Source organism: Epinephelus fuscoguttatus, linkage group LG5 (assembly GCF_011397635.1).
Source record: "Epinephelus fuscoguttatus linkage group LG5, E.fuscoguttatus.final_Chr_v1".
Lineage (NCBI taxonomy): Eukaryota > Metazoa > Chordata > Actinopteri > Perciformes > Serranidae > Epinephelus > Epinephelus fuscoguttatus.
Window position 1 is genome coordinate 987,165 of NC_064756.1, and position 23,758 is coordinate 1,010,922.

The following is a 23,758-nucleotide window of genomic DNA, read 5'->3' on the forward strand; positions in this document are numbered from 1 at the left end:
GGCTCAGAGTTTAAACTCAGTGACGGTTGCTGACATCATCATCATCATTTTTCTGTGTGAGAGGAACTTTTCGTCCACACGGTGGCGCTGGAGTTAAACTCAGAGTCTCCATCAGTCAGCTCCACCTGCAGGTCTCATCATCAGGGTACAGAGTCAGTCAGGTTTAATTATAGAGCACAGTTAAAAACTAATGTTGTGTGTGAATGAATGAATGAATATAATATATATGTATGTATGAATGAATGAATGAATGTATGTACGTACAAATAAATGAATGAATGTATGAATAAATGCACTTATGTTTGAATCAATGAATGAATGTGTTTATGTGTGTGTGGATGAATGAATCAGTGTATGAAAAAATGTATGTATGAATGTATGAAACTGATTTGTTTATGTATGAATGTATGTTTGTATCTATTTCTGAATGAATTAATGAGTTTGAATGAATGTGTGACTGCATGAATGGATGAATGTATTTATTGAGTTTCAAACACTGTGTGTCAGTGGGCAGAGTACATACAAGAAATACAAGAAATTTTACATCGGTCAAAATACAAAGAAAGCTGAACATAAATGACACATGTATGAAACATGAACAGAAAATGGGTCTGAGCGATCAAACTCTAACCTGACCGTAAACTTAAACTTCAAATTATTACAATAAAAAACTCACCACAAAATAGTTTTAAGTTCTGTGGCAACGAAGAACTGAAATGTTTTTAAATTCAGCGACTAAACGTGTTAATTTAGATTTAGTCAGTTATTTATTTTCTTTCATGAAATGGACAAAAGTCTCTGAAACAAGGAGATGTTCAAGTGACCGTTAGAGAATCTGTAACTCAGAGACACAAACAGTTGACTGGAGAATCGGGGGGAGTTTTTTTTGAAGCAGAGGAACATTGTCACGTTTGTCTTTTTCCAGCTGGAGAAACTTTCACCATCAAAACTTTTTCCACTCGCACTTTAAAAATCCGTAAAAAGCCATTTCGGATTTCTTTAGTCCGAACACCGTAGATGATGGGGTTAACTGTCGCCGGGAACAGAATGTACATGAGTCCCATGAAGGTGTTGACGTCCGTTGGGATGGGGATGTTCAGGTTGTGAGAGAGGAACGTGACGCTGCCCACCAGGTAGAAACACATCATGACAATCAGGTGAGTGCCACAGGTGTGAAACGCCTTCCAGCGGTCCTCACCAGCTGCCGCTGCTCGCAAGACAACGCTCAAGATCTTCATGTAGGAGAAGAAGATGAGCGGTATGTCCACGCCCACAAAACAGACAATCACAGCGAGGCCTGCTGTGCTGTTTTTCTCTGTGTTGCCACACGCCAGGCTGACCAGCGCCATGTGGTCACAGTAGCAGTGTTGGATTGTGTTCGAGCCACAAAAGTGCAGCGAACTTGCCAAACCGACCAGCGTCACCATGATGGAGCCACTGCGGATCAGAGTGAAGAGCAGCAGCTTCACGAACATGGAGGAGTTGATGATTTTGGCATAGCGCAGTGGCTGGCAGATGGCGACATAGCGGTCCAGTGCCATTGCCAGCAGCAATGTTGACTCCAATGAGGACAGGAAGTGAGTGAAGAACATCTGAGTCAAGCAGCCACCCAGTGAGATCTCGTCCCAGTCGAAGAGGAGGCCGAGGAGCATGTTGGGGATGATGGCAGTCACCACAAGGATGTCGACGACACAGAGCGTGCAGATGAGGAGGTACATGGGGCTGTGCAGACTCTCCACGCTTCGGATCACGTACACCAGCAGAGAGTTTCCCAGCAGCGCCGTCAGGTAGGACGTGGAGAACGGCAGCGCCAGCAGCCGTCGGTGTTTGTGCAGCTCAGGAAAACCTCTGAACAAGAAGGTGCTATGGGAGAAGTTCCTGTCCAGTGGCGCCTCCAACATGGCCCCGGCTTCACCTGAACAGAGACAGTCAGACACCAACAAGGAGGATTACTAAAGCTACAAGCAGCGATTTCAGGTTCAAACTAGCATCGATCTTAAAAGCTGAGCGCTGTGATCAGTCCCTTTGACAGTTTACATTTGCATTGAAAATTACCAACAGGTTTTATGACGATCGAACAGATGTTCATTCATTATTCATTTACTGGGCCACACCCTTCTATGGAAGCACCGTCACTTCCTATTAGTAGGGCTGCCCCCCCGACTAAGAATATTCCTAGTGGACCAGCAGTCCTCATCAGGGTCCGTCAGTGGACCAACAGTCCTCATCAGGGTCCGTCAGTGGACCAACAGTCCTCATCAGGGTCCGTCAGTGGACCATCAGTCCTCATCAGGGTCCATCAGTGGACCAACAGTCCTCATCAGGGCCATCAGTGGACCATCAGTCCTCATCAGGGTCCATCAGTGGACCAACAGTCCTCATCAGGGTCCATCAGTGGACTAGTCTCCTGCATGTTTCTGATATTGCTGTAATGATGAAATGATATATTTTGAGTTGAAGGTGTGAGAAAGAATAGTATCAGTAACATTGTTAACACTGTGCTACATTACAGAGAAATACAAAACCGTACTAATGAACCTTCATTAATATAGGCCTATATTTTATCTCCAAGTGCACGTCACACACTGAGCGAGCCGCCTGTTAATGATGCTGTGGGCTAATGGGCATGTAGCTACTTCCATGTTTCACATGATACGTCATGTTTGTAGCCGACCAATGAAGATGAGTTTACATATCACCTTGGGTTCGTCCTTCACCTTCTCAAAATGATCCCACACTTTGGATTTCCTGCCCGACATGTTATTAACTAGCCTGTGGAATAACCGCAGGTACCAGCCCTGGAGATTAACCTGACTCCTGTCTGACTGCTGAGTGTGGACACTTCCTGTGTCTGTCCTTTCAAAGTAAAGTCACACATGCTCCAGTCATATAGGTTTGGATTTATTTTGACAAGGTGCAGCTCCTCATAGAGTTTCACGTTTTTTTTTTTTTCCCCATTCCTGTGACTAAGCGACCAATGAAATCTTGCTGACTAGTGACCTTTCTGGTCGACTAACATCGGTGGACCTTTAGGGGGCAGTGCTATTTATTGGTCAGTTGAAAACATTTTGGTGACATGCTTTAATGGCTTAGGTTGAAAATACCCATCGAGTTTAGTGATGTTTGATCAAACTCATTTATGGCCAAAATTTTGTGGAGGGCGAATGCAGTTGTTTGGTGGTGCCACGTAATGACTAATTTCAAAATCATTTTACACACGTTTTGTCATGATTGGACATAGAATTTCTGATTTATAGTCTGATTTGTGTATTAGCACACATTTTTTGCATTTGTATCGACCCGTGTGGTTGATTTGTGTGAAACTTTTCAGATACATTGAAAGTACTTTATGGACACATTAACAAGCTTTTAATAACGTTTGATAAGTTTTGTCCAAAGATGATGCAGCTACAAATCAGTCCTACGGATATGGAGAAGTTTTTTTTTTAAAAAAAAAAATCAAAATGCGTCCCCTTTTGACTGATTTCCAAATAATTTCACACACATGGTTTAGCATTTTTTTTAAAAAACATATCCTACAACTTTTCTCAAGATTGAATAAACAATTACTGATTTATAATCTGATTAGTGTCGTGCCACATCCCCTCTTTTTGAACTTTTGGCACCCCCAAGTTGTCGATTGGCTATTCAGGGTATGTTGCTGGTACCTCTTTAGACATTTCCTGCAAGTTTCGTGATGATTATGGAGTTAGGTCTATCTATGTTCTGAGCCACAGCTCCTTTAAAGTTCATTGGTGATATCCTTTCAAAAGCTTGGTCCAATGATGCTCAAGATATTAATCAGACCTTCAGTTCAGGAGATGTCAAAAATGTGTTTTTCATAAAAATCAAAATGGGGTTGCAGCGCCCCCTATTTACAGATTTCAAAATAATCTGACACATGTGATTCAGCATTAAAATTTGATATAACCTGCAACTCTTGTGATGATTGGACAAATAATTTCTGGTTTATAGTCTGATTTGTGTTGTGACATGCCTTTTTTTTTTTTTTTTTTTTTTTTTTGCAGATGTAGCGCCCCGAGTGGTCGATTTTAATAAAACATTCAGGATATGTTTAAGGTACTTAATGAACACATCAACAAGCTTTTGATAACTTTTGATAAGTCTGGTCCAATAATGATCCAGATACAGATCAGACTTACAGTTCAGGAGAAAATGTGTTTTTCATAAAAATTAAAACAGCGTTGCAGCGCCCCCTTTTGACTGATTTCAAAATAATTTTATGCATGTGGTTGAACATTATGATTTAACACATCCTGCAAGTGTTGTGATGATTGAACAAACAATTTCTGATTTAAAATCTGTTTGTGTCCACGTTTTTTTTTTTTTTTACATCTTTGGCGCCCCCTAGTGGTAGATTTGAATGAAACTTTCAGGGTGTGTTGCTGTTACCTTTTTAGACATTCCCTGCAAGTTTCGTGATGATTGGCCCAAAGATTATGGAGTTGGGTCTATTTATGCCTGAGCCATGCCTCCTTTAAAGCTTATTGGTTAATATCTTCAAAATTCAACGAGATATCAACAAGATTTTTATAACGGTCAATAAGCTTGGTCCAATGATGATCCACAGAAAACTTGGTACAAATTGGACGTATGATTTAGGAGACAGACTCAAAAATGTGTTTTTCAAAAAATTCAAAATGGAGGAAAATTTTGCTAGTCAACCGTATTGGTTCTTGTGTGTTTTTCATTGAGCACATTGAGCTGTGTGCGAAATTTCAAGTCAATCAGACTTTATGAATTTAATTTTTAAATTTTTGGACTTTGATTATAGTGCCCCCATCTGGTCAATTGGTGTAATATTTCTTGAGCAGCATTTAAACACAAAATGTTATGTGTACATGATGATCTATCTCAGGGGAATTTGTAAAAGAATTTCTCAAGAAAAAAGAAAACAAGTGTTTCAGCCCTTTGAACGTCTGAACTTGTCTGTGATGAAACATGTTCTGTTCATTTATCAAACAGTTTATAAAATGTTGGGGTGTTGGTGGCTTAGTGGTAGAGCAGGCGCCCCATATACAAGGCTGTTGCCGCAGTGGCCTGGGTTCGACTCCAGCCTGTGGCCCTTTGCTGCATGTCACTCCCCCCTAAAAAATATCTTTAAAAAAAAAAAAAACAGTTTATAAAATGTTCAAAATCAATGAGCTGTTGCTGAAAAACATTTAAAAGACAACTTTGATACATTTTAGTCTTAGTGCTAATGAGACGATGCATACATCAAATCATACCAATTTCTTTGCAGACAGCTGCAGACAGTATTGATACTTGCTGATAATTACACACCCATCAGCTGTGAACGAACTCATTACAATTACATTTATATTATTGAGTCATTCTGTGTTTTTCATAAAAGTCTATGGAGGGTTGTTCAGTAACATCATATTTGCTTTAAAGTCTCGATTCTCTCCATCTGTAACTCTAACAGCCCATCACACAGCAGAAATAAATGTAGTTGCCATGTGCTTTTGTTGACAGCGTTGGTTGCAGCATCCTGGAATGTCAACAGCAGTTAGAGGAGGATACCTAGCACATAATATATAGACGTAAAGGTCCACTGACAGTGCCGATATGTGACGAGTATACGATAGTAAAAGCCGTAGTCATCAACGCTACATCACTGCTTATTGGGGAGAACTCATCCTCACTGTGACCTCGTCACATGTCCACGTTTGGCCATGGACTTTCCATGTCCACATATGACATCCAAGGTACCCTGGGTGTGTTGGTTGTTGACGTTGTGGGACGCCGTGTCAACTTCAGCCTGTTACATGCATTGTCTGTTTTCAAAATACACTTCTGTTTTCACAGGAAATGTACAGTTTGCATACAGTCTCTTTCAAAATAAAAGCACTATGTCGGTACAACACCACCAACTGATGTTTTTGTCTTCAACAACACACATGGTTAGAGTTAGGCAAAAAACACACAAACCCCACTCTCCTGGGTGAAAGTCGGAGGTTGTTGGACCCACGGCTCCAACTAGAAAACAATGTTTTGATGCATTGGATGTGCTGAATGTGCATATTAAGGCAGGACAGGAGGAGGTGCACATTAATAATCCTCCAGGACTGTAACATGCTCATGTTTAACCCAAACAATGTGTCACGTGACTGCAGTTGCTTCACATCCAGGTTGGAACACCTTCTCACCACAAACCAACCGCACCAGAGTTCCTTTGGAACGGGTCCACCGTAAGGTGACTGTTGGTGGATAAGTTAATGAATTATGATAACTGAAATTATCATTTCACCTAAATTACAAACAAAAGATATTTTGTCACTTACCTCAGCGGGCCATGCAGACCCCCGTATGTGTCTGAGAAAACAGGAGAAGTTATGTTATTGTAATTTATATAATGTTTTTTATTTATATATAACAAGGCAGAAGTAAATCAAAATAGCATAAAAAGAAAGAGATATTTTTAAATCATATTAATCAAAAACAAACAAACATGTATATCTACTCTTTAACAGATACAAACCTGCAGGGATCCAGTAACACAGATAATATTTCAGTGTGTATTTACATACATATAAATATACTCTGCATCTACCATCCTGGAGCAGTGACTGCACAGTTTGTCTTTACGCTAAAAACACAAATCAATATAATGTTTTGTTGTATATTGGAAACATAGCGATGGGAAACAACTGAGAAACTGCAGATAAAATAATAACTCACTGATACAGGACAGACTCTAACAACTGCTCATCAAACACAACGTTTGTGTCAGTTTAATGTTAATTACACAGAAATCATTCCATCAGATTTTCTGTTAATATAAAAATTGTTCTTGCTTCTGAGTTTCAGTCATTTGTCGTTCTTTCTTTTTTCAGCTATGCTTTGTTAAGCTAATGTCGGAGGAATTGAATTGAATTTTAAGCATGACAGGAAAGGCAGGGATGATACCCTCGAGCATGATGGCAGTGTCACTGAAAGGAAAGTAACACTGAAAGAAAAGTCAGAGCAAACATAAGAACAACAACACAGAACAAACTGAACATCATATAATTGTTAAACAGAATGATGAACATGCCCTGACCGCTGCACTGATGGAATAAATGTCGTAAAAATGAAACTAAAACATGATAAAAAAAAAATACAGGTATAAAACAGGGAAGAGAAAAGAAACAAAGGGTCATCTCTGATGATAAACAGTGGTGGAAGAAGAATTTACATTTTACAGAAGTAAAACTAAAAATACAACAGTGTTAAAATACTCCAGTTCAGAGTGCAGCAATATCATCAGTAAAATGCACTCTTAGTTTTGAAGGTTTGATGATCACAGTTACTACAGCTGTAAAAGAAATATGTTTGAGTACAATAATTCTCTCTAAAATAAAATACAGGTGAAGGTTGAAGCAGAATAAAATGGAAATACTTCAGGAAACTAAGCATGTAAATGACTTTCTGCAGTGGAGTAAATGATTTAATGTTTATAATAAATATAATTTCCATTTCCAATATAACAGACAATACAATCGTCAGGAGTAAAAATCTAACATTAGGCTTTTATTGAACTTGAGGCTTTAAATCAGGAGACCACAAACCAACAGGCACACGTGTTATTATCCTCTATACAAATGATAAAAAATATACATTTTATTTTGACAACATTCAAGACATTTTCTCCCAAAATGATCACAGGAAAAACAAAGATTTGTGTGTGAAAATTCACCAGAATGAAAAATGAAGTGTCCAAAAGTTTGTTACTACAGCTGTTAAAAAAAAAAAAAAAAAAAAAAAAAATCCATTAAAAAGTCTTAAAAATGACGTACAGGTCAAATGTAAAGGAGTGAAGTAGTCCATAAAATGAAAATACTCAAGGAAATATGAAGTAACTAAACTGTACTTGACTCTCTGCAGTGGAATTAAATGACTGAATATCTATATTTAATATTATTCGGATTAGAGACAATGGAACCATCCATTTAACTTTGAAATAAAATCCTCAACACAGAAAACAGATAAACTAATTACTAATTAACAGCAGAGATCAATGAAGGTGTGAAGATGAGAACATTAACAAGCCAGTTGAGCTTCATGTCTGATAATTCAGATTTAAGTAAAAGTACTCTAAAACATTCACATAGCCTCCTCAGTTCAGGTTTGGACGGTGATTGAAAACTGTTTTTATCACACAGAATAACAAAGTGAACTTTCCTACCTGCTGCGGCTCGTCAGCTGGTCAACAGGAAGAGCTCTGACCGCTCTCACTTCATCTTATACTAGAAAACCAAACATCCCAAGGGAAGATGGCTCCCAAACACAGCAGCACTCTAGTGAGCTGAAACCAGTTTGAACCAATTAAAATGTCCCAGAGCCAATTACAGGAGACTCTCTAGAGGTTAAGTCACCAGGTTTTTTTTTTTTTTATATATAACATACCAGACAATGACTTTTTGTATGACACAATGCAATGACTTTCTTCGCCATACTGGACCTTGACTTTTTTCAACATACTATACTATGACCATGACTCATGGTTTCCTCCAGGTGCTCCGACATGTTCTCCCTGTGTCAGCGTGGGTTTCCTCCAGGTGCTCTGACATGTTCTCCCTGTGTCAGCGTGGGTTTCCTCCAGGTGCTCTGACATGTTCTCCCTGTGTCAGCGTGGGTTTCCTCCAGGTGCTCTGACATGTTCTCCCTGTGTCAGTGTGGGTTTCCTCCAGGTGCTCTGACATGTTCTCCCTGTGTCAGCGTGGGTTTCGTGGTGCTCCAGCTTCCTCCCACAGTCCAAAGACATTGTCCGTAGGTGTGAATGTGAGTGTGAATGGTTGTCTGTCTCTATGTGTCAGCCCTGTGATAGTCTGGTGACCTGTCCAGGGTGAACCCTGCCTCTCACCCAGTGTCAGCTGGGATAGGCTCCAGCCCCTGTGACCCCCAACATGATATGCTGTTACAGAAAATTAATACCCCCAAAGGTGTAGGGGTACAGAAAGTGAGTGTCGAATGTTCCACGAGGCCTGTGAGTGTCAGGTAATCACAACAGAAACAAATTTTGTGTAATTATAATACTAAATATTACAAATGTACAGTGGGGCAAAAAAGTATTTAGTCAGCCACGGATTTTGCAAGTTCTCCTACTTAGAAAGATGAGAGAGGTCTGTAATTTTCATCAGAGGTACACTTCAACTATGAGAGACAAAATGAGAAAAAAAATCCAGTAAATCACATTGTAGGATTTTTAAAGAATTTATTTGTAAATTATGGTGGAAAATAAGTATTTGGTCAATAACAAAAGTTCAACTCAATACTTTGTAACATAACCTTTGTTGGCAATGACAGAGGTCAAACGTTTCCTGTAAGTCTTCACCAGATTTGCACACACTGTAGCTGGTATTTTGGCCCATTCCTCCATGCAGATCTCCTCTAGAGCAGTGATGTTTTGGGGCAGTCGCTGGGCAACACAGACTTTCAACTCCCTCCACAAATTTTCTATGGGGTTGAGGTCTGGAGACTGGCTAGGCCACTCCAGGGACCTTGAAATGCTTTTTGCGGAGCCACTCCTTCGTTGCCCGAGCGGTGTGTTTGGGATCATTGTCATGCTGGAAGACCCAGCCACGTTCCATCTTCAATGCTCTCACTGATGGAAGGAGGTTTTGGCTTAAAATCTCACGATACATGGCCCGTTCATTCTTCCCTTAACACGGATCAGTCGTCCTGTCCCCTTTGCAGAAAAACAGCCCCAAAGCATGATGTTTCCACCCCATGCTTCACAGTAGGTATGGTGTTCTTGGGATGCAACTCAGCATTCTTCTTCCTCCAAACACGACGAGTTGAATTTTTACCAAAAAGTTCTATTTTGGTTTCATCTGACCACATGATATTCTCCCAATCCTCTTCTGGATCATCCATGTGCTCTCTGGCAAACTTCAGACGGGCCTGGATATGTACTGGCTTAAGCAGGGGGACACGCCTGGTGCTGCAGGATTTGAGTCTCTCTCGGCGTAGTGTGTTACTGATGGTAACCTTTGTTACTTTGGTCCCAGCTCTCTGCAGGTCATTCATCAGGTCCCCCCGTGTAGTTCTGGGATTTTTGCTCACCGTTCTCATGATCATTTTGACCCCACGGGATGAGATCTTGCGTGGGGCCCCAGATCGAGGGAGATTATCAATGGTCTTGTGTCTTCCATTTTCTTACAATTAAACACCAACCTGCTTGCCTATTGTAGATTCACTCTTCCCAGCCTGGTGCAGGTCTACAATTTTATTCCTGGTGTCCTTTGACAGCTCTTTGGTCTTGGCCATGGTTGAGTTTGGAGTCTGACTGTTTGAGGCTGTGGACAGGTGTCTTTTATACAGATAACGAGTTCAAACGGGTGCCATTAATACAGGTAACGAGTGGAGGACAGAAGAGCTTCTTAAAGAAGAAGTTACAGGTCTGTGAGAGCCAGAAATCTTGCTTGTTTGTGGGTGACCAAATACTTATTTTCCACCATAATTTACAAATAAATTCTTTAAAAATCCTACAATGTGATTTCCTGGATTTTTTTTCTCATTTTGTCTCTCATAGTTGAAGTGTACCTCTGATGAAAATTACAGACCTCTCTCATCTTTCTAAGTAGGAGAACTTGCAAAATCAGTGGCTGACTAAATACTTTTTTGCCCCACTGTACATTTGAAGTTGTTACACGTTACTGCTGTATAATGGACCCTGTTACTTACTCATATCACAGCGGTGCCTGGACAGCGTGATGTGTGTGGTTGTGCTGCTGCCGTGGTCCTGCCAGATGCCTCCTGCTGCTGCTGCTGTTATCATTAGTCATTAGTCATACTTCTACTGTTATTATACACATATGATTATTGTCACACATGTATACTGCCAGATATTAATATATTATTATTAATTATAATATTATTACTTTCATTAATGTTGTAAGCTACTGTCATTACCGTCTGTCCTGCATCTCTCTCTCTCTCTCTCTCTCTGTCTCATTGTGTCATATGGATTACTGTTAATTTATCATGTTGATCTGTTCTGTACGACATCTATTGCACGTCTGTCTGTCCTGGAAGACGGATCCCTCCTCAGTTGCTCTTCCTTTCTTCTACCGTTGTTTTCCCCGTTAAAGTTTTTTGGGGGGGAGTTTTTCCACTTTTTTATCATGTTAATATCATTATCAGCACATCGACATTGCCATATGTACTATCTATCCATCTATCTATCTATCTATCTATCTGAGTGTATGTAAGTTTGTATATATAATTGTGCAATTTATTAAATCATAATGTAGTTGTTATTACACGTATGTCTGTTTTTCTGTCCACACACTGGAGAATAAAATAATAGTCAATAGTCAAAAGTCCTTGAATGTGTACGTACTTTTTGGTCAATAAAAGTGATTCTAATTTTGACTTTATGATTTTTAACATACTGCACTATGATTTTGTTATTGACATATTATATAATAACTTTACTTGGGCATACTTTACTATGACTTTTTTTGATGTATCTGACAAACTGATTTTTGACAAAGTATACTATATATATTTTTGGACACTGTACATTTACTTTTTTATGACCTACTATGCCAGGACTTTTTGACTTACTGTATTATTTTAAACAAGCTAAAAAAGGACTATTTATAACGAAATAAAATGAACATATTTCACATGCTTTTTTTTATGACATACTATACTGTGCCCTTTTGACATATGATATTACCACTTTTTCATGACATAACTTAATAAGATCATTTTTTTTAACAATGAAATGACTTTTTAGAGATACTGCACTATGACTATTTTATGACAAACTATGCTGTGAAGCTGACATACTTTACTTTTATTGAGAGGAGATACTGTTTACATTTTTTGACATGTAATACTAATATTTTTGTCAAAGTTCTGTACTATGACAGTTTTTCCTGATTTTGGACGACATGCTATACTATGACATTTTTTTATAATTTCGGATAACATGCTAGATTATGACGTTTTTTCATAATTTTTAACGACATGCTACACTGTAACTTTTTTCATAATTTTTAACAACATGCTATACTATGACGTTTTTTCATAATTTTTAACGACATGCTATACTATGACGTTTTTTCAAAATTTTTAACGACATACTATACTATCACGTTTTTTTTTATAATTTTTAATGACATGTTATACTATGACATTTTTTCATAATTTTGAACGACATGCTATACTATGACGTTTTTTCAAAATTTTTAACGACATACTATACTATCATGTTTTTTCATGATTTTTAATGACATGCTATACTATGACTTTTTTCATGATTTTGAACGACATGCTATACTATGACGTTTTTTCATGATTTGGGATGACATACTATACTATGACGTTTTTTCATGATTTTTAATGACATGCTATACTATGACGTTTTTTTCATGATTTTGGATGACATGCTATACTATGACTTTTTTTCATGATTTTGGACGACATGCTATACTATGACGTTTTTTCATGATTTGGGATGACATACTATACTATGACTTTTTTCATGATTTTAAACGACATGCTATACTATGACTTTTTTCATGATTTTGGACGACATGCTATACTATGACTTTTTTTCATAATTTTGAACGACATGCTATACTGTGACTTTTTTCATGATTTTGGACGACATGCTATACTATGACGTTTTTTCATGATTTGGGATGACATGCTATACTATGACTTTTTTTCATGATTTTGGACGACATGCTATACTATGACGTTTTTTTCATGATTTTGGATGACATGCTATACTATGACTTTTTTTCATGATTTTGGACGACATGCTATACTATGACGTTTTTTCATGATTTGGGATGACATACTATACTATGACTTTTTTCATGATTTTAAACGACATGCTATACTATGACTTTTTTCATGATTTTGGACGACATGCTATACTATGACTTTTTTTCATAATTTTGAACGACATGCTATACTGTGACTTTTTTCATGATTTTGGACGACATGCTATACTATGACTTTTTTTCATAATTTTGAACGACATGCTATACTATGACTTTTTTTCATAATTTTGAACGACATGCTATACTGTGACTTTTTTTCATGATTTCGGACGACATCCTATACTGTGACTTTTTTTCATGATTTCGGACGACATCCTATACTATGACTTTTTCTCATAATTTTTAACGACATGCTATACTATGACGTTTTTTCATAATTTCGAACGACAGGCTATACTATGACTTTTTTTTCATGATTTTGGACGACATACTAAACTATGATTTTTTTTTCATGATTTTGGACGACATGCTATACTATGACCTTTTTTCATGATTTTGGACGACATACTATACTATGACATTTTTTCATAATTTTGGATGACATGTTATACTGTGACTTTTTTTCATGATTTTGGACGACATGCTATACTATGACTTTTTTTCATGATTTGGGACGACATACTATACTATGACTTTTTTTCATGATTTTGGATGACATGCTATACTATGACTTTTTTTCATGATTTTGGACGACATGTTATACTATGACCTTTTTTCATGATTTCGAACGACAGGCTATACTATGACTTTTTTTTCATGATTTTGGACGACATGCTATACTATGACGTTTTTTCATGATTTGGGACGACATACTATACTATGACTTTTTTTCATGATTTTGGACGACATGCTATACTATGACTTTTTCATGATTTTGGACGACATGCTATACTATGACTTTTTTCATGATTTTGGACGACATGTTATACTATGACCTTTTTTCATGATTTTGGACGACATGCTATACTATGACATTTGTTCATAATTTTTAATGACATGCTATGCTATGATGTTTTTTCATAATTTTGGACGACATACTAAACTATGATTTTTTTCTCTGATTTTGGATGACATCCTTTATAATGACTTTTTTCATCATTTTTGACAACACACTTTACTGTGATTGTTTTTTGATTGATTCTGGACGAAATATTATACTATGATTTTTTTTCATGAATTTGGACGCCAGGCTTTATTATGACATATTTTCATGATTTTTAATGACGTACTATACTATGATATTTTTTAATGATTTTTGCCGACATGCTATACCATGACATTTTTTGATTTTTGACGACATACTTTACAATGACATTTCTTAAATTGTTTGACGACATGATATCTTATATTGACTTCTAAACAAATGACATAATATACTAATATATATACACGAACGCTAGACAATGATTATATTTTGAATACTTTGTTTCATATTTCTTTGACATGATGTGTTGTTTTCCGACATACTTAAGCATGATTTCTTTCTTTTTTTACATACATACATTTTCATTCGTGGTTTCATTGATTAATTTTGTTCATTTTGTTTTTCTTTTGTTGACTTGTTTTATTTTGCAGTTTTCATGTTTTATTATTGTTTAATGGTCCTTTATGACTTGGGTTTATATTCATATCTGTTATACTTCATGAATTCAATCTTACTTATATGGACCCAAGGACACATATATGCTTACCTGGTTGTGGATATTGGAGATTGAAATGGAAATGCAAACTGTATTTATATAGCACGTTTTATAACATGTGAACTCAAAGTGCTTTACATTGAAAGACAACAGATAAAAGAAAGTATGAGAAGCTGAGTAGCAGAAACATGTAAGAACACAGTATGTGGCAGGTAAACCAATACTGAAAATAATTAGTTGTAGCCTTATCATTTTCTTCTTAATGAAAGAACATCTCACTTAATCCTCTTTCAATCAACAAAACACAGCTGCTTGTAAAAATGATATTTGTCTCATTAAATCAGAAAATTTTTACATTTTTCCTAAAACAGACAAATATTTTTTTCCTTGTTATGACAAATATGACTATTAAAACTCTATAATGGTGTTAAGGTGTTTAATTGTTTTTTAGCTGATATTTTCTTCTTCTTCAACTCTTTTTCAACAGATGATGCTGATTTAAATCATCAGTACAAAAGCCAGTGGCAGTGTGTGTAACATAAACAGCAGTGTTTCCTGCCAAAGATCATCCCTGAAATCAAAATGATATCACAGTCTGATATTATCTCCTCCAACCTCAATATTGAAACAGTAAATCAGAGGAGGGAACATGTTTCCTCTGAGGTTTGAACCGTGAAATCTAATTAGTCTGCAGCTCATCCCTACAGGATCCATTTTGTTGTCACTGTTTCTCAAAGCCAATTGGCCCAGAGGTCAAAACAGCCGAGTAAAGTTTCCTCTGAGAAGGATGCTGGGATTAATTATCTGCTCTGCTTCATTAGTCTCTTCAGTCAGACTGCTGGGACTCCGAGCTGCAGCTGTAATGAGATTTTTGTGACTCCAGGTTTTGTAAATGAACACATCTGACAACTCAACTGAAGCACTGCAGATCAGTCAAACATCACAGACTCAGGAACAACAGTGTTTTATACAAACAAAACACTTTCATACAAAACCAGTTAAGGCGAGGCACCACAGGTGCATGATGTAAAGCCTTTAACAGATATCACCATGAAACTTCCCCGTTGATTACTGACATCAAGACAATTATCTTTTGTATTACAAGTTCTTTTGTATTATAAGTTTTCTGAAATGTGTGTTTAAATATGCAAATGAGGCATTATCTAATTAAAAATGCATATATACATTTCTCGAACACAAATCTGAACATTGGAGAAAGTCTGGTTCAAAATTCTTGTTTCATTTTGTTGACATATTAAAGTCAAAGGTTTTTTTTGGAGGGGATTTTGGATGTCTCTTTTTATCACTCCACAATTCAGAAAACACTGTCAACAACCATTAGAAAAAAATAAATTTTCATCATGTTTTTAGGAATAAAATGTTCCATAAATCAGGCTGTTAATGTTAAATGAACAAAGCCCTCTGGAAAAACCTTTAGATTATATATAGGAGTTAAACTGGACAGTTTGGTGGATGTCAGAGCTGCTGAGGTGGAAATTTATGACTCAGAGGATTTTAGTCATTTTGACTAAAATTTTAACTAATAAAAATCAGAATGAATCTTTTGCAGCTAAATAATTACTTTTTCACAATAATTTTTTTGTATTACAAGGTTTCAGAAATGTTATTTTTAGATTTGCAAATGAGGCATTATCTAATTAAATATGTTCTTTTTGCATGAATTTTCAGAACAGAAACCTGAACTAAAATAAACTTAAATGTGTATGTCAGACATTTTCTTTCCACTGGTCTGAAAGACGACATGTGATGGAACCAAAAGAGCCCAAAATGCACAATAATATTGGAAATCATTGCAAAATGAATGAATGTTACATATGCTTAAAAGTATTTCATGTCTCCATCTGCTTGTGGGCCATCATGACCAGAGTATGTATGTATAATATGATGTTAATTCCACTACAGAAAAAACTTGATGATCACTAAAATTAGGTGGGGAAAAAGTGTATTTATTGATATCAGTATCGGGTTATAAGTAAGTTGCATTGTTACATATCGGCATATCAGATATTGGCAAAAATCCAAATTCATGCATCCCTAAACCAGGGCCTGAAAATGTTTTCCCCTGAGGTGTCCTTGAAGCTAACATCATGTTGTTTTAATATTTAATAATCATATGTGTATAATAACAGTAGAAGTATGACTAATGATAACAGCAGCAGCAGGAGGCATCTGGTAGGACCATGGCAGCAGCACAACCACACACGTCACACCATCCAGGCACCGCTGTGATATGAGTTAATCTGAGAGACAGTGGGCTCTGGAGAAGAAGCCGAGTTAGTAACATGCAGAATGGCCGAGTTAGCAAGATGTAGTAACAGGACATTAGAAAGAGAGAGAGAGAGAGAGAGAAAAGGAGAGAGAGAGAGAAGGAGAGAAGGTGCCCAGTGTATTATAGCAGGTCCCCTGGCAGACTAGGCCTAAGTCAGCCTAACTAGGGGCTGGTACAAGGCAAGCCTGAGCCAGCCCTAACTGTTCAATTCAAATAAACACAAGAAGTTTGAGCTCTAGAGTTGGAATTAGCTGGAGAGTTTTTAAAGACTTACTAGAGCTACCTGATAATAGGGAGATACAGTAATCCAGCCTTGAGGAAACAAAAGCATGGACCAATTTTTCTGCATCTTTTCAGGTCAGGATAGGCCTAATTTCCGCAATATTACGCAGATGAAAAAATGCAGTCCGTGAGGTTTGTTTTAAATGTGAATTAAAAGACAAATCTTTATCAAATATTACTCCGAGGTTTCTTACGGTAGTGCTAGAGGCCAGAGCAATGCCATCTAGAGAAACTATGTCATCAGATAAAGAGTCTCTGAGTTGTTTGGGGCCAAGAACAATAACTTCAGTTTTGTCTGAATTTAACATCAGGAAATTGGTGCTCATCCAGGTTTTTATGTCTTTAAGGCAGTTATGGAGTTTAGTTAATTGATTACTTTCTTCTGGCTTCATCGATAAATACAACTGAGTATCATCCGCATAACAATGGAAATTTATAGAGTGATTTCTAATGATGTTACCTAAAGGAAGCATATGTAGAGTAAATAGGATTGGTCCGAGCACAGAACGTTGCGGAACTCCATGGAAAACAAACTTTAGTACGTAAGGATGATTCATTATGAACGTGAACAAACTGAAAATGATCAGATAAATAAGATTTAAACCAGCTTAGTGCAGAACCTTTTAGGCCAATTAAGTGTTCCAGTCTCTGTAGCAGAATTTGATGGTCAATAGTGTCAAACGCCGCACTAATAAAACAAGTACAGAGACGAGTCCTTTGTCTGACGCAATCAGAAGGTCATTTGTAATTTTGACTAGTGCTGTCTCAGTGCTATGATGCACTCTAAATCCTGACTGAAATTCCTCAAATAGATTATTGTCATGGAGAAAATCACACAGCTGGTCTGCGACTACTTTCTCAAGGATCTTTGACATAAAGGGAAGATTAGATATTGGTCTATAGTTGGCTAACACCTCTGGATTCAGGGTGGGCTTTTTTAGTAGAGGTTTAATTACAGCTACCTTAAAAGACTGTGGTACATAGCCTGTTAATAAGGATATATTGATCATATCTAATATATGAGTGTTAACTAAAGGAAAGACCTCCTTAAGTAGCCTGGTTGGGATGGGGTCTAAGAGACACGTTGATGATTTGGATGAAGAAATCACTGCGGTCAGTTCTTGAAGAGAAATTGGGGAGAAGCAATCTAAATATATATTAGGTTTTACAGCTGTGTTTGAGGTTAGATAGGTGCTATCTGAGGACAGGAGGTCATGAATTTTGCCTCTAATAGTTAGAATTTTGTCATTAAAAAAGCTCATAAAATCATTACTGCTAAGGGCTAAAGGAATACAAGGCTCAATAGAGCTTTGACTCTCAGTCAGCCTGGCTACAGTGCTGAAAAGAAGCCTGGGGTTGTTCTTATTTTCTTCTATTAAAGCTGAGTAATAGTTTGCTCTGGCATTGCGGAGGCCCCTCTTATAAGTTTTGAGACTGTCTGTCCAGATTAAATGAGATTCTTCCAGTTTGGTTAATTGCCAATTCCTTTCTTCTTGAAAGAAAAGGCTGCAACGAGCTCCTTGGCAACATGTTGACTTCCAGTTCATGTTTCCGTCCCGCTGTCAGTCGCCTCTCTTCTCTTCACACTACAGAAATCGCAGTTATTAGTTTTAAACTGCTATACAGCATTACTAAAGAAAAAAAAAGTTTACATATGCAAAAGTATACACATAAACATGAACAGGCAGCTGCAGAAGATAATCAGGGCCTATCCTATTGTGATTGGCTACAAGATGTAAATAAATAAATACATTTGGAAAAAAAAAAACAAGAAAAAAAAACAAGTGAGTGTGACTTAAAGGACAACTTCGGTATTTTTCAACCTGGGCTCTATTTCCCCATGTGTATGTGTGCGTATGATTCATGGGTACCACTCGTTCTAAAATTGGTTCAGTACTGAGCCGCGAAACGAGCTTAAACGGTAATGGGGGCAAATGCGTCCCGTATAAAAGTGCTTTTTTTCACCACTGACCGGGCCAGTGCTATCTTTGTAGATAGCATATTGTAGTGGCCTTGGGGCAGTGGTGAGTGTGAATGAGTGGAGTCAGCTGTCAGTCAGTGTTGGAGCAGAAAGGCGGAAGTTGTCCTTGCTCGGTATTGTAAGTGAGTATGTGTGTGTGAAGTGTGTGTTACGCTAGAAGAGTCAGAGGACGGAGTCTTTTACGTGCTACCCCCTGGAGTGTTACCGGAGTTTTTGGAGTGCTCAAATAAACGGGCCTTTTTCCCGAACGCAAGAACAGGATGTCTTGCAACACCCCGTACAGCTTTCATAGGCTGCCTTTGTCGGATGGCGAGATGCTGAAGTTGTGGCTAGTTGTGCTACAAATGGATGCTAACACTCCTGTCCAGACACTGCGCATTGCAGACCATCGGGTCTGCAGTGCTCCCTTCTCCCAAGATGACTACTGCCAGCCAAAGAAGAGAAGACATCCAATCCCGAAACACCTCTTCCTCAAGAAAACTGCTGTCCCACAAGTAGAGAGAGCTACAGACACAGTGGAGCAAAGCTCGTGACATCACACAGCCCAGAGGTAAGGGAAAGGCTAGTATGCTATTTACAGAGATAGCACTGGCGATCTGAACCGGTCAGTGGCGAAAAAACACACACTTCACACATACATACTCATTTACAATACCGAGCGGGGACAACCTCCGCTGACTGACAGCTGACTCCACTCATTCACACTCACCACTGGCCCAGGGCTGCTACCATATGCTATTTACAGAGATAGCACTGGCGATCTGAACCGATCAGTGGTGAAAAAAAACACTTTTATATGGGACGCATTTGCCCCCATTACCGTTTAAGCTTGTTTCACGGCTCAATACTGAACCAATTTTAGAACGAGTGGTACCCATGAATCATACGCACACACATACACATGGGGAAATAGAGCCCAGGTTGAAAAATACTGAAGTTGTCCTTTACTTCACGTAGAGTTATCAATGAAGTGGAGGTTTAGAGTCTAGCTTTTACATATTCCAAAAATGGATTCCAAATTCTCATAAATTTGTCAGAAGAGCCATTTAATGTGAATCATTGTTTCTCAAGTTTAAGATGTTGAATTACTCCCCTCAACCACTGAGTCCAGGGGCCTGTATCACGAAGCAGGATTAATGTCTTAGCGAGGTAACTTCAGGGTTAACCCTGGGTTTTCGGTCTCACAAAGCCGGTTCAGTTCTTATCGGGGTAGATCACCATGGTAACTTACTCTGAACGGCTATCCTGCTCCGGAGCAGGGTAAGTTCAGGGTTGAATCTGATCCTATAAAAAGCACCACCCACTGGCCAATCAGCTGTTCGGAAAAAAATGACTCTGCTGACAGAAATGCAGCCCAGTCATGACGGGAAGTTTAATTCATTTGATTGATTTTGATTTGAAAGTTTATTTTGAACATTAAAAAAGAAAAGAAAGCAACAACAACAGACAGTGAAAAGACTGTTCAAAAAGGAGTGGAAAGAAGTGGAACTTTCATCCCACCCCTTCATAAGAAAGAAACTGATCATTAGCGGACACTTAATAGCACCATTAATTAGTGCCAACATCTTGTTTTGTTGGAGGAAATGATCCCTGTTAAAGATAATGGGCCTAACTGACAGCTTTGCTGCTGGAAATGTGGAAAGTAGCCTATCATGTCTACACTTCATGGTGTTTGAGGGATTTTCCTTTTTGTTTTTTAAAGAGGGACACTAGGTATATTTCTGCACAGCTGTTAATTTCTAACACAGCTCAATATCAGGATGATTTTATTCAGACTATCAGTTTGGTGTTGATATGATTTAATTGTGGCGTCAGCTTTAAGCTTTATTCAATCAATCAATCAATCAATCAATTTTATTTATAAAGCCCAATATCACAAATCACAATTTGCCTCACAGGGCTTTACAGCATACGACATCCCTCTGTCCTTATGACCCTCACAGCTGATCAGGAAAAACTCCCCAAAAATCCCCTTTAACGGGGAAAAAAAACGGTAGAAACCTCAGGAAGAGCAACTGAGGAGGGATCCCTCTTCCAGGACGGACAGACGTGCAATAGATGTCGTACAGAACAGATCAGCATAACAAATTAACAGTAATCCACATGACACAATGAGACACAGAGAGTATTGTAGCATATATAATGTTATGACAAAGAAGACCCATTTATCAGACGCAATGATGTTAGACGATAATTGTAATACACGCAGTTCATCTGCGCAGCATTGATTTCATGGGATTCAAGGGTGTGATCAGTGTCAGATGTACAGGTACAGGTACTGTAGCTACTTGAACCAGTGATGAGTCATTTAACCTACACATCATTTTATTTGCTACCTTGTGTTGTCTTGATTTTTCCCTCTCTCCTCCTCTATTTCTTCTTTCTTCACCCGTTTCTTTTCTTCTCTATTATGTGATTTCATTGATGTTTTGACAGGGGAATTTCTTTGATAAGCTTTTAGTGGCTTCTAACCTCTCCGGCACTTTTCTTTTTTTAATCTTGTAAATGTTATACTGTCTGTTTTTCACATTATGTGCAAATAAACTAATCTAAACTAAAGCTAAATATTATTCATCCCGTTATGCGTTGCCATGCATGTTTCCTCCTCCTGCAGCTGCCACGGTGTTGGCCTTTTCTCTAATGTTGCTTTTCTCCTCCTCATTTTTTAGTGGAATTAATCTCTGATCCTCACGAGAAATACTTTTTTTCCCCTCACATACGACGCTCTGTGAGGATGTTCAGTGACACACAAGTGGAATTAACATCTGGAAACATTTAAAAAGTTTGACTTATGAATAATGAAGGCCACGCAGCACCTTAAATTGAATGAGGCCATGCCGAGCACAGATGGAGGCCGTGTGGACTTCCATGAGGGCTCTTCCCCACTGCTCCTCTGTTATAGCCAACCCCAACTCCATCTCCATATAGATCTCAGATATTTGAGTGATGGGTCTTGTAAATTTGAAGAAAAAAACTTTTAAATAAAAGATATTGCACCTGTTTGGAGGGCTCAAAAGAAAACAGAGATTACACTAGTGTTTCTACCGGCAAGTTGGGAAAAGAAGGTGAATGACTTTTAAAACTACGAACTTGGAGGAATCTGTAGAAATGAGATTGTGATACATTTATTTTGCAGTTGTTCAAAGGTAGGAAACACGTCATCTATAAAAAAGGTCTTCATATTTCCTATGCCATTTCAAATATCAATTTTCAATTTTTTTATTGTCAATATTAGTTATATATATTAGTTAATAGAATTGCTAAATTTACCATCTGCAGATTTCCAGCTGAGTTCTATATGTTTTTATTTGTAAAGATGGTGCGGTATCATTCGGCATACTTGTGCTGTGTGAGTGTCCGTCACCCTCTTGTTATCTCTCTCAGACCAGAACATTTGTGTTTTGAAGCTTTTTGACACATAATTTAAAATCAGTTACAAAACCTTGTTGTGACCCAAAGATACAAACACAAAGACACACACACACACACACACACACACACACACACACACACACACACACACACACACACACAGCTGTGAAGCTGTGGGAACACCAAACTGCAAATATGACAGGCACTCGATGTAGGCTGAGTCGTCACCAGGTGATGATCATTGCCTCTGATGACTTCATATCTGTTGAAGCAGATTGGACGGTGAGTGAGCAGCACACAGAGAAAATGTGATGGTGGTATAGTGACATCTAGTGATGGATACAGACACATCTACTGTAGCACTGCACTCTTTCCTGTTTATAGTTTACACAATGTCATGTTTCAGTTTGTGGTAAAGTCAGCTTACAGCCGCCTCTCTAATCTACAGACGTGACTATAATCACTTGTAATAATTTGCATTATCGCTCTGGTGCTGTGGCAACCATCTGAATAAAATATTTGCTCAGTGTAAGATCTTTTTCACTTCATAACATGATTTTCATTATCCAAATGATTTAACAACAAAGTTATCTTGTTATAACAAATATTGTTTCATCAGAAAACACAAAATCAGTGTGTCATGTTTAAATCATATTGTCATTATGCCCCCCGATGCAGACGGCTCCATGTGATGGTGTCTCCTCTCTGGTTCTTCCGTGCACAGCCTTATTTTTACAGCCTTATTTTTCTTCTTCTTCTTTTTTTTGTCACATCGGAATGGGGGTGATCTGTTGGGGATGGAGGGCCTCTGCTTTTAACATGTAAAGCACTTTGTGCTACATTTTATTGTATGAAAAGTGCTCTATAAATAAAGATTGATTGATTGATTGATTGATACAGAAAATGTTTCTGCTTTGCTAAGACTTCATTTTAACAAGATTCTTTAAATGTTAAAATTCATTTCATTTGCATATAACAATTGCAGAATTTTCTTGTTGTAACTACAATTAATAATAATGAAAATAACAATGATGAACCTTATAAATTAAGTGCTTTTCAAAATAAAGTGTTTTACATTGTTGTTCCCAGATTTATAACTGCTGATTAAAGCAAATGAAATGAGGCAATTTCAAGAAATACAAAGAACAATAAAAATAGAATAAAGAAAAGTACCATCACTCTCTGGAAGATAAGCAAAGTTGGCAACTAACTGTCCTGTAGGTTACACTGAGGTGACTGCAAAGGTAAAAGCAAGATATTTTTATTATTGAATTGATTATATTTTGCTATATCATTAAATGTTTTCATTAAAACATTAAATTAAAGTCATTACATTTATTGAACATTCAATTGTGTTTGTCCGTGATGTAGATCAGATCTTCCCATA

At 37.7% G+C, this 23,758-nt stretch overlaps 1 protein-coding gene across 1 annotated transcript; it reads right to left on the minus strand.

The window, feature by feature from the left end:
• Positions 1-803: 803 nt before the first annotated feature.
• Positions 804-2,173, minus strand: or55e1 (odorant receptor, family 55, subfamily E, member 1). The gene is made up of 2 exons (XM_049577630.1): positions 2,056-2,173; positions 804-1,915 (listed from the first exon to the last, which is right to left on the minus strand). Exons 1-2 carry the CDS (start codon positions 2,087-2,089, stop codon positions 906-908), a joined length of 1,044 nt encoding a protein of 347 aa, XP_049433587.1. The 5' UTR covers positions 2,090-2,173; the 3' UTR covers positions 804-905.
• Positions 2,174-23,758: the final 21,585 nt, after the last annotated feature.

Bases quoted from the DNA above. Each gene is read 5' to 3' on its own strand.
- or55e1 (XM_049577630.1), bottom strand. From the start codon at position 2,089: ATGAACATCTGTTCGATCGTCATAAAACCTGTTG. The intron at 1,916-2,055 runs GTAATTTTCAAT...GTCTCTGTTCAG, and splicing joins GATCGTCATAAAACCTGTTG to GTGAAGCCGGGGCCATGTTG.